We start from the raw sequence: 12,999 nt of genomic DNA, 5'->3' as shown, positions 1-12,999 counted from the left end.
ATGACGCAACTCAGGCTTTGATACAAAAAAGTAAAAAAGAAAGGCAAGAAAGGCAGTCAAGCTACAATGGAGTCTGAGTCTGGGGAGGAGACTGAGTCTGACTAGGATTAGCTATTTGAATATTTTAGAGTTGAAGTTAGAGACATGTTTAATTTATGAATTTGAGTTAGTATTTTGATAATTGGTTGATCAAAATTAATGTTGTTTGATTAGTTCGTTGGATTGTTATAAATATTATTATTTATTTTGTAGTAAATATTGAATTTGGATTGTTATACTAGGTGTATGGTTGGCTATTTTATTTGGTAGGTGGTGTAATTAAAAATACAGTAGAATTCTGCTAAACGTTTTTCGATTTGTGACTGAATCAATCGTAAATTTCACTAGAAATTATCCAAATTTGTGACTGAATCAGTCGCAAATTGAGAATTTATGATTTTTTTAAATTAATTAATACTCAATATGTATGACTAGTTTGGTCGGAATATTTATTTAAAAATTAATTTTATTATTTAATTTTCAGACGGAATTAGCCGAAATATTCTTTTTTATAATTTTGATTAGCGATCAAATCAGTCGCAAATTTATTGACCAATTCGGTCGCAATCACTTAAATTCAAATGTATTTTTTATTTTTCAGTTTGTGACCCAATCCGCCGGAAAATTTCGAATGATTCGGGCGCAAATATTTTGCAACCACGTGTTTTCCGATCGACCTTATTCGATCGGAAATCCGTCGAAAAATATGATTTTCGATCAATTTCTGACTGATTTGACTGTCGAAAATTGGCCTTTTTCCCCTAGTAGTGACACAAATTTGATGTTCACTAGTCAAAGATAGTATAATATAATTATCGTCTCCACAAGGATTGGATTTAAATAAAGTTTAAATAACTTGTGGTTAACGATATTCAAGATGATCAACACTTGATTTAAGTGATTTTGAACTAAACTTAACTATTAAAATTAAAGCAATAAACAATTGATCATAGAAAACTAGAGAGTAAGCAATGGGTTATTATCAAGACAAAGAATAAGGGTTTTGACATGATAGGTGCAAGACTGCTATCCTGAATATGACACTGTTATATTTCACTCTTAAAGTTCTATCGATTCTCACGAATTCAATATGTGATTAGCTTATACTTTCGATTCAGACTCCTCTCTCGATTAAGTCTAAATCTTTCAAATAAACTAATATGAAGTATGGTGAAACTTGCAAGAATCTATTGGTAGGAATGATCTAAGAGAAATTTCTCGCGAATATTTCTCAATATTAATTTAAATGTTAACTCAAAAAGCTCTCTCGATTACTTCAAAAAATCGCTAAAATAAACTAAGGTATACGCTGAAATAATATTAAATAAGATGTTCCTCTTTCGATTAAACACTATAAAGAATAAAATCACAACTAATATTAAAGCTCTACCAATAAATTCAAGCAAATAAACAGTAGTCAAATTCATAAACAACAACCAAGTCACCACATTATGTCAAACCCTAAGGTAAACTACTCCATAGATATGGAGAAAGTCATCACAAATGGAGTTAAAAAATAAAAAAATATCAATCTAACGTTACAATCTAAACTTCCGTATTGAATTGATGGAAAGATGATGAAATCTTGTGTCTTGAAACCTCTAATTCTCTTCAAAATCTCCCAAGGTTAAAAGTCCTCTAAAAATCGTATTTTTAGTGTATTTATAACATGTAGGAACGAAACTACCCTTTCCTAACCAAAGTGAGAAATTACTCTAAGGAAATTACATAGGCGGCGGCGCCCCGGGCGGCGCATCATGCGCCGCATTAGTGGGAACGTTCAGCGAGTTGGTGTTTTCACTCCGCAAGAATTTTGCAATAGCACCTTGCGCCCGGTGCGGCTTTTTTTCTCACTTTTTGACTTTCAGACTTGGTACTCGACCCCCGAACATGATCCCGGCTTAAGTTTTTGGGCTTCTACTCAGACCTCAAAGCTTCAAATCATTCGTTTTATCTTTAAACTTGCTTCTTCACTCGAAATCACATTCTACACGATATAACACACATAATAAGTACAAAGTACTAACAATTAGGCTCAAATACATTCAAACTATAGTAATTAAAGTGTAAAATATAGCTAACAACGTAAGTTTCTAACCTACCATTGGAAATATCTTTTAATAAGAATTATATATTATTTAATAATAGAGTACAATACTTTTTGGGGCATAAGGCAATAGCTTTGCTAGACTTACCCTTCGGCCGCCCCTGCATTGGGTACTTTATTAACTCCATAACTAAAACATGGAATATTCCACAATATGCTTAAATGTGAGAGTAAACATTTAATAAAAAAGAACATGTTTCATAGTTTTTATGTCATCTATTAAACAAAACATTTTCTAGAACATATTTTTGTTCTTCAATTACTAGAATAAAAACAAAAATAATGTCTTAAAGAGAAAATTAGAAACACTGCAATCAAAAAAACTTCATCTACTTTTTTATTGTACTTGTTTCTCGACACGTACGTTATATGTGTATCTCATACTAATATGTACAAATATTTTTAAATGGTATAGATAATATTAAAATATGAGTATAATGAATAACATGAAAATTGAAGGGAAAACTCAAACTCAAACTAATGAAAGGATATAGTTCATTTTCTGGTGATGAAGTAGAAATATGGGGAAAAACTATTTCATTAGTAGTTATCTTCTACTTCGGTCATGATTATAGTTTGTATTTGTATACTGTCACGATCCCAATTTTCCTCCGCAGGATGCTGTGATGATACCTAGTCTCTAAGACTAGATAAGCCTAACACTTACTAAATAATTAGAAGAATTCAACCATCAAATGAAAAATACGAGATAAAATTCTTATACAAATTACAATTCTCAAAACCGGTAGTACACTGAATTTTCTAGAAAATACCAAAATGCAACTGTTCGGATGGAATAATACAGTATAAAAAAAAATATCAGAAGGTGACTCCGAGGCCTGCGAACGTGACGACAGGTTTACGTTGAGTCTCTACAGCTCGACCAGACATCTAGCTAATTGATCAACCAACTCCGAAATACCTGGATCTGCACAAAAATATATAGAAAGCGTAGTATGAGTATACCACAGCGGTACCCAGTAAGTATCAAGACTAACCTCGGTGGAGTAGTGACGAGGGACAGTCAAGACACCTACTAGACTAAACAACCTGAACAAGTGTGTAGATGAACTAACAGAGAAACAATATTAATATAAAGCTAAGCAGGATAAGGAATACAAAACAATACTAGCAATGATACACAAGTAACAACGATATTCAACAGGAAGCAGTCAGGCAATAATGTTGTAGAGTAACTAATAACAGTTTAAGTTCGGGAAAACCAAATAAAGGGAAAACCAGCAACAAAGCAACAACTCAATAAGAACATCCGCTTTCACACTAGCTATGTTCAAGCATTTCCAGGAGGTACCGAACCTCATAATCACAGCTAACGGGTCCCAATTCATGAACTCTAATCACTTGGCATATTGTGCCCACATTACAACTCGTAATCGCACGGATGACTCACGTGCCAATAGAACAACCCTCACACAGAAGGCAAGAAGACAAGAATACGTATAATGGTTAGTGTCGTCGGGATTCACCTTTTAAAACCGATATGGGTGATTTAATTACGTGTATGCTTGTGCAAGTGTTCTATCATAATTTCAGTCAATAAAAAAATTAGAGTCAATGAATGACGCATAAGCAACGATCATCACAAAATATACGGTGTAACAGAAGCAACAATGAAGTTTGAAGCAGCGACAAGCACAACAAGATTAGCTACACTGAGTTGAGCAAATAGTGTAACGCGAAGGAAAATAATTAATAGTATGCTAAGGAAAACAACAATCAAAGACAAGTGCACAGAAAAGGGAAAATGACAACAAGAGCACTCTTGAGGTACCGCCTCGTAGTCTCAAATCGTAAATGAATCACAACTTTCATTATATCATCGCGGGAGCCTTTATATTTAATTTTTGAAAATAATATTTCTGAAATAGCATCTCGCGTTTTAGCCCACCTTAACACACCACATAACTTCTAGTAGTTTCCCTACTAGCCACGCGTTTCAAACCCACCTTATCTCACCGCATGCGTATCAATAACAACAGCACGACAAAAATCTCGTGCAACAAAATAACAACCGCACGGTAGAAATCTCGTACAAACACAATAACAATCGTACGGCAGAAACCTCGTACAAACACATAACAATTTTCTCAACAAAAAACGTATGCCAAAAACATAACAACTCAAATAATTGACTTTCACAATATTTTCCCAAAACAATTTCAATATCACAACCCCGTATAGCCCTTGGCTCAACAACACTGAATACAACAACAACAACAACAATAATACGAAAATACGACAAGTAAATCAACAGAAGAACTTAAGAACACAAAGAAACGAAAGAACGAACTCACAGAGAAAGACACAACATGGAAATAATAATCTCAACAAGAACAATTTAACAAGGGAGAGGTAATGTGTAACAAGGATTCCACGAAAGTGTAATTCGACAGCAAGAGAGATAGCACGAATCAATGACCCCAAATAAGAATACGTCAACAATGAAAGGGGTAACAAACTTCCATTAAGGCTAAGCAATTACGGAAGAGATAATAATAATTTCAATTAAGGCTAAGTAATTACAGAAGAGATATAATGATTTCAATTAAGGTTAAGTAGTTACAAAAATGATAACATGGCGATAAAAGAGGCAACAAATTTAATTAAGGTACATAAGAGTTTAATCGGCAATAAGGGTAAAACATGAAGCAATTAATTCCAATTAAGACACGTAAGGATGAATTTAGTAAATGAAAAATTTAACATGACAAAACAACTTCATATTTAATGGACATAAGAACCTAAGAGCACTAGACGATCAAATTTTCACAAATAAGTCCGAGCTCAGACTCATCACCTCGTGTACTTGGCCTTCACATGACACAATTAGAACACGAGACTCGAATCCTATGGGGTAGTTCTCCCACACAAAGTTAGGCAAGATACTTACCTCAAAGAAGCTAGATCGTTATTCTAAAATGACCTTCTCGAGTGAAATACGCTCCAGACGGCTCAAATCTAACCAAAATAACTTCAATTCATAAATAAAACTCATAGAAAATAATTTCGGATAATAAAGTTTCAATCTTTAACAGGAACCAGAAGTCAACCCAAAAGTCAAACCACAGGCTCGGACCTCAGAACCCGACCAAAATTATAAAATTCGAACACTCATTCGAAAAAACGAGTCCAACCATACAAGAATTACCAATTTTCGATATCAATTCGTTCTTCAAATCATCATTTTAAATTTTGAAAGATTTCTACAAATTTTCCTAATTTTCTAACTTAATTTACTAATTAAATGATGAAAATAGCAATGGATTCATAAAATATAACAAGATTCGGGTAGAGAACACTTACCCCAATGAGTTTCTTGAAAAACGCACGAAAAATCTCCCAAAATCGAGGTCTACAACTCAAAATATGTTGAAAATATCAAGCCCTCGACATATATGTGTTCTGCCCAGCGCACTTCGTATGTGTGCACAAAATGACGTGCCTGCGGCCTCGCTTTTGCGAGAAAAATACCGCACCTGCGGCCTTCACTTGAGACCCCAGAGCTCGCACCTGCGATCCAATAATCGCATCTGCGATTGTGCAGAAGCGTGACAATCACCGCAGGAGCGGACGACCACCTCGATCACATACCGCGTATCTGCGATCGACCTTCCGCAAATGCGAGCTCGCACCTGCTCTCCCCTCTCCTCAGAAGCGGCGCAACAGGACCTACACCAATATCGCAGAAGCGACCAATAATCTTGCAGAAGCGGTCACGCACCTGCGCACCAAAACTCGCAGGTGCGATGCACAAAAACTAGTAGCCCCGAATTTTTTTAAGTCCAATATCCAAACCGTTAACTATCTGAAATCCACTCGAGACCCCCGGGACCACAACCAAATATACCAACACATCTTGTAACAATATACGGACCTACTCGAGGCCTCAAATCATATCAGATATCGTCAAAACTACGAATCGCACCTCGAATGGAACTTATGAACTTTCAAATCTTCCAACTTCTAAAACTCATGCCGAAATATATCAAATCAACCCGGAATAACGTTGAATTCACAAGTTTTAAATGACATAACAGAGCTAATCCGACTAACGAAATCGCAATCCGAGCCCAATATCAACAAAGTCAACTCCCAATCAAACCTCTTAACCGTCCAAAACTTCAACTTTTTCAACTTTCGCCAGAATGCATCAAATTACCCTACGAACCTCCAAATCCAAATTCGGGCGCACGCCTAAGTCCAAAATTACCATACGGAGCTATTGAAATCATCGAAACACCATTTTAGAGTCGTCTACACAAAAGTCAAATTTCGGTCAACTCTCTTCATTTAAGCTTCAAAAATAAGAATTGTTCTTTCAATTAAATTCTGAATCATCTGAAAACCAATCTCGACCACACACGCAAATCATAATACACATTACAGAGCTTCTCGAGACTTTAAGCCTCCGAACAGGGTACTAATTCCCAAAACGACCGGTCGGATAATTACATACACGGCCAACAAATTTAGTATTATATTTTCATAGTTGGTTAAAATTTATTTTTTGATTTACCATTATGTGTAGTTGTATTTACACTGTTATAATGTGGTGATGATAAAATTCAACGCAATAGAGATGAACTGACAATTTGGTCTTTCTTTTTTATTTGTCAAAATTATTTTTTTGTGTAATCTTGTAAGTTTGAAACTGGGTCATCCTTGCACATGTTGTATTAGTTTTTGCTCAAATTTTAGATTTCAATTTATAAATATGAGAGTTTTCTTTTTATTAAATTTATCATTTTCTATATTACTGGTTAATCTTCTAAGTTAGATATATGCATGGCTCGATTGTAAACTGAATTTGCCAACTATTAGTGGTTGATATGATGCAAATATTTCTATTTAGGTACCGGAGAATGTGGCTACTTTGTGGCCTTCTAAACAATGTACATTCATTCAGAATGTTGTTGAATTGCCTCAAAGGCTCAAACCAAAAGTTTACCAAATGACTTCTGGATAATATACATCGATTTGCCGATTGGTGATTATTGAAAAAAAAATAAAAAGGCACTACTTCATATAAAAAATGTATAGGGAGTGTTACTTAAACAAAACTTGCATAAACAATACAATTTGGTGAATACTCATATGAAAGTAAAAAAGAAAAAAAAAAGGCACTTACATGTTAAAACTGCAACTTCAATGTTATTCCTTTACTGCTTTTTCTGAAAAGTTCCGATATAACATTTACCATCATTTATTCCATTGACCTTGTATCCCGATTGTGAGAAAATCTGGAATTGGAAAAGGTAAACTTTCTAATAGAATGAAAGCCTAAAGACAATGAGGAAAATGGTGGAAATTGGAACACAACAAAGGATAGCTCTTTAAATTAGAAAAAGGCGTACATCCATTACTATAAAGGAGGTTGATAATGAAATGTGAAAAGGCATGCATGAAGACTTCATGATGTAGTAATGAATTTTAAAGTCCGTTCATTACATATCTATTTGATTAAGCAAACAAAAAGTGACTTCAACGGTTTTAGTCTTGAGCTTTGACCCATTTTTCTTAGGAAAGCCAAAGGCCTTACTAATGCATTGTTGAAACATAGTCATTTGAACAGGTTTCATATTTATGGCCATGTGTGAATGGCTCTCGCATTTCTCTTTCTCTGAGTTTACGTTTCTTTTTTGCTATGTTCATTTTTTTTATTATTTTGTTTTTTGTATTCTTTGTAGATGTTTTTATTATATCTTTGCACCCAAATGTTCTTGAAATAATGCTTGCCTGAAGGGCAAGATAGTCATACAATCTTTTATGGTTATTTTAGTCTTTTAACGTTTAACTTTTATTTTCTCACTTATAATATAATATAATATATTATAGATTTTGGTAGGGACAAACTTTTTATACGTGATGAAATTTGTGGATTTCACTCCTTGGGAATTATGAATGGATGAAAAGAATTTATGGAAGTACAGTTATATTTGAATATTTATAATTCTTTTGGACAAATAGTTTGTGAAATTAAGATTTGCGTGTAGAAGTTGAAGATTTAAAACTTAATTCCAAATGCAACTTCAAGATACATACCAACCAGTCTTTCAACCGAGCAAATGCAGAGGAGAATAATTAATACACTTGCAAAGTAGCGAAAGATGGTAGTCGTAAATCTAATCTAGTTTCAAATCATACAATAACCATATATTAGACAAAAAAACATCAGATTAATAAATTGTCTTAATAAAAACATGTGATGATATCGGCTGCTGTGACCATGCAAAATAGTACTTCAAATTGAAACTAATCTTAGACCTCATCACTCATCAATTATTTACATGCTTATTGAGGGCTACAGTGCAACTAATTGAGCATATAGCTTTTCACAATCGAAGTACTCTACTGAGTACCCCAAAAATCCAGTTCTGGACAAAATTCCCATGTCTTGTAAAGGTTGGTAATTTGCACTTTGCAGGTTAATACTAGTCAATACTTCACAGATTCATGCATATATCCATGTGTTTGATTTAATATTGACAAAATTCCATGCTTCCCCCAGTATATCACGTGTTAAAATTGTATAGGCACACCTGGGGTTGGGTAGAGGGGGAGGATAAATTAAAGACCAAATGTCACAAGTAAATTGAATGGAAGATGCGTCGAAACTCTTGAATTTTGGTTCCTTTTCTCCTAGCGACAGAGCCATATATAGTAGCTCCAAAATTGCACACGGCCATGAACTTTCCAAGTAGCCAACGATGGGACCGCGCGCACAGTCAAAATCCATACCAAATAAAACATGTGCGAAGAAACTCAGTGGCCACCAAACCTCAGAAGTAGCCAAACCTTTAGATTGCTAGAAGTGCGAGTGGGAGTCGGGATTTCAACTTTATGTGTTCTGAATTTGAGAACGACGATTTCAAGTGTTAATAAATGAGTTCTAAATTTAATGCTCATATATACATATTTAATAAATTTCTTAAAACAAAATACAATATTTAAACAAAAGGGTTCGACCGTACCCGCCTTAGTTGAAAGTTACAATTTATTCATCTATTTTATTTGACACTAATACAATTTATAAAATGAATTAATTTTTCAACTATAATTGTTTAAAAAACTTTTCATGAATATCTTAAGTGAAATTTTGGTTTAGAATATTAGGAAATCGATATTTTAAGTTGACTCATATGAACCCGTACCTTATCTTAATCACATAGCATTATCATTGATAACTGAAAGAGTCGGTCAATTCAGTAGTCTGATTAAAAGTGAGAACAGGTAAATATTATTTGAAGAGTTAGGATTCATGCATATCTCCTGATTCTTTGTATTTGATTCAATATTGACTAAGCTGCATACCTTCCTCACATATCACATGAACACTTGCTGAGGGGTAGGGACGACACATTAAAAATCTAAACCACAAAGTAAACTGATAGGAAGTTTCATGGAAACCCCTGGTTCCCTTTCTCTAGCAAGTAATAACAAATCTATGGAAACTTCAAAATTGAGCACAGCGGCTAACTTCCCACAATATATAGCCGACCTCGTACGCAGTCAAAAAACTATCTCAACAAACACGTGCGACAAAACCAGCGGATACTAAACCCTCTCTGTCTTACACCATGTTTGGCATGCTAAAAAAATTAATTTATTTTGAGAAGTGTTTTTTTTTTTTAAAGTGTATTTTTTAAAAGTATTTTTTGGTAAAAAGCAGTTTGTACTTGGCTAACTAATTTGAAAAGAACTTCTAAGTAGCAATTAGTGTTTGACCAAACTTTTACAAAGTGTTTCTAAGTTTATTTTTCTCAAAAGTACTTTTCATAAAAGTGCTTATAGGAAGAAGTTACTTTTTTCTGTTTCTACAAAACTTATTTTACTTTTCAAAAATATTTTTTTCCCTTTTAAAAGCTTGACCAAACACTTCCTTGAAAAAAAAAATATATATATTTTTCAGCTAAGGCAAACAGGCTATTAAGACAGCATGTTTGACGCAGTACTAGGATTAGGGGATTGCTTTATCCCTTAGTTAAGGAGCATGAACCTGCACTATCTCCGCCCGAAATATTCACTATTCAGGGCCAAACAAATTTTAGTTCTTATCTTCTTTTTTTTTTTTTTACTGTGCCATCCTCCATTTTATTCTTCTAGTATAGCTTTTTTTAACCTACAAATTATAAAGCGCAAACCTTCTTCCTTCGACTTTCTCCATTTAGTTACTTCAGTAATACTCCCCCTCTTCCAAAACGGATAATGAGTTTAAAGTACAAGGAACTGATAAAAGTTACTAATATTTGGATTAAAAAGGTAATGACATTGTTCTGGGTGGCAGGGGCGGATCTACGTAGCGGATTAGGGGTGGTACGGCACCCGGGCTCAAGTAAATTTTCATTTATATACTGATATTTTACTCGAAAACACGTATATAGGAAAAGGGTGGCACTCGGAAGTCACGAAATGATTGTGGGTGCCACAATTGAACCCAAATTCTCACACGCAGGACTTAGGATCGAATCTCGTTGTTGTGTTCTCAAGCTGGTGTATTTGTCCCTTGTGGTCCTAGTTTGCTCTTCTTCTAATTCCTTCTATTTTTTCAGTTTTATATTTCCTCTCTTTATACAATATTATTATTATTATTATTATTATTATTATTATTATTATTATTATTATTTATTTATTTACAATTATATATTTGCCTCCTTTTTCTCATTCTAGATCTTCAAATTTTATTTGAATGTGATTTTAATTATTTTTTTATTTTATTCATCTAATGTTATATTTTTCTTGATTTTCAAATTTTTTTAAGTGATGGCATCAATAAATGTAATATTAATCTAGCTATATGTAGATTGAATAGGTATATTTGTGAACTTAAATTTAATTTTTATTTTATGTTTTTTAATCACATTAAATAGAATTTGAACGGAGAGAACTAATCGAATTGGACAAAACTTATTCTATTTTGGAAATCACGTATATTTATTTATGCTTTAAAATTTTGATAAACTGAATTAAATTATTTCAAAATAGATCGGACTAAACCAAATCGAACTAATACAAAACGGATTGAACTGATAGAATATACACCCTAATTCGATCTCGTTCGCTAGTGATAGATTTACATTAAAAAAAGTGACACCCGTAGTCATCAAATTCTGGATCCGCCTGTGCTGGGCGGAGGGAATAAGAAAGAAACAAAATACTTTAATTAACTGTACACTTGGTGAGTCCCAAACAATTGTAATAAAATTTAAAGGAATGTCCTAACTTCATCATTTGTATGTACGATTAATCTGTCTTCTCTGTACAACAAGAATCGAAATAACTGGCCTAGCCTAATCACTGAAGTGAAAGAAATAAAAGAATCGGAGCAGCTAGCATAAAATCTTCAGAAATCTAGGAAATTTGAATCTATCTTAGGTTCATCTATCACCCAAAATAAATGATTGACATCACCTAACACTGACCCAGCCATCAGCTGTAGACCATTCAGATTCAGTTCTGCGTTCACCAACTAATACTCTCAACCTCTCCGCCGGCGTTGTGGACCATGACCCGCCGTTTAAATTCAGCAATTCTTGAATCGCCGGCGAGGGCAGAGATGTAATAGAACATGCTACTGAGGATTTACCAGACTCATTAGATACCCAATCTGGAAAATCAAATGGACACCTAGGAGACGTCGAAGGAGTCCCACTCTCGCATGTTTGGTCCTTCAATGTAACAGTGTTATCATCATAATTTTGACCAGCTACAAAAGGATGGTTTAGAAGCATCTCAGCCGTCCATCTCTTTCTCGGGTCCTTCACAAAGCACTTCTCTAGAAAATCTTTTCCTTCTTCAGACAATTTCTCAGGAATTTCGGGCAATTGACCACCAACTCCAATTTTCATCAATAATCTGGTCATATCTGAGCATTTCCACGCTGGATTACCTGTTGCCATTTCCACCAGAACACATCCAAGTGCCCAGATATCGGCGGGACTCTCCTGTTCGCCACCAGTAACCATTTCCGGCGACATGTATAATGGAGTACCCCTCAATTCACATCCCAATTTATCATCTTTTCTGGATTTACTTCTCTTTGCCAGTCCAAAATCAGCAATTTTGACTTGACCATCTTGGCCTAAAAGAATGTTCTGAAGTTTAATATCGCAGTGAACATAACCACTCTTGTGGATAAAGTGTAGCCCTTTCAGTAAGGACTTTGTGTATTTCCTGACTTCAAATTCTGGCAATATATGATCACCGGAATTCTTGAGCTTATTCGAAAAATCACCACCAGAAGCATACTCCAATAAGACATTGTACAACTTCTCGCCATTTTCGTAGGTATAGCTGTCCCCAAGGCAATTGATTATTTGTGGACAACCTTTAAGCTCATCCAAGATTAACTTCTCGTTCATTAGAGTAGCTGAACAGGAAGCGGAAGAAGACTTAACCACCATTGATGGACAAAATAGAGAGCTTTGGCATCTCGGTATTGCAAAACTGACTTTGCCGAAGCTTCCATGACCTACTGCTTCACCTCGAATCCAATCCATGGCTGTGTTTAATGGATTTTGTTTTAGCTAAAATTTGATTATTTTTGGGTTTCTGTTGGAGAAAGGAAGAAAAGAGCAACTCACAATGAGCTCTGTTTTACGCAGCTGACTTCTATATATAGAGTGTGGGGATTTAGTTTTTCTTTTTCTTTTCAAGTTTCGTATTTGATGGCTTTACTGAATGAAATTAATGTTCACACAAGTAGTAAGGTAGACATGTGCCTATTGAATTTTTTGTTATACTATTAAAATAAAAAGAGCACGTGATCGTGTAAAAGATATTTCTACCTAATATCGGTGTTGAACACGGTATATTAGTACTTTTAGAACCGTGCA

At 34.4% G+C, this 12,999-nt stretch overlaps 1 protein-coding gene across 1 annotated transcript; it reads right to left on the bottom strand.

Annotated features, from left to right (window-relative positions):
* Positions 1 to 11,346: 11,346 nt before the first annotated feature.
* Positions 11,347 to 12,756, bottom strand: LOC107777427 (mitogen-activated protein kinase kinase kinase 20). Its single transcript, XM_016597437.2, has one exon. The coding sequence runs from the start codon at positions 12,661 to 12,663 to the stop codon at positions 11,572 to 11,574; it is 1,092 nt and encodes a 363-aa protein (XP_016452923.1). The 5' UTR covers positions 12,664 to 12,756; the 3' UTR covers positions 11,347 to 11,571.
* Positions 12,757 to 12,999: the final 243 nt, after the last annotated feature.

This window comes from Nicotiana tabacum, chromosome 17 (genome assembly GCF_000715075.1).
Source record: "Nicotiana tabacum cultivar K326 chromosome 17, ASM71507v2, whole genome shotgun sequence".
Classification (NCBI taxonomy): Eukaryota; Viridiplantae; Streptophyta; class Magnoliopsida; order Solanales; family Solanaceae; genus Nicotiana; species Nicotiana tabacum.
The sequence above is the reverse complement of the archived record's forward strand: the minus strand, read 5'-3'. Positions and strand labels throughout refer to the sequence as shown.

Coding starts and splice junctions, on each gene's coding strand:
- LOC107777427 (XM_016597437.2), bottom strand. CDS start 12,663: ATGGATTGGATTCGAGGTGAAGCAGTAGGTCATGGAAGCTTCGGCAAA.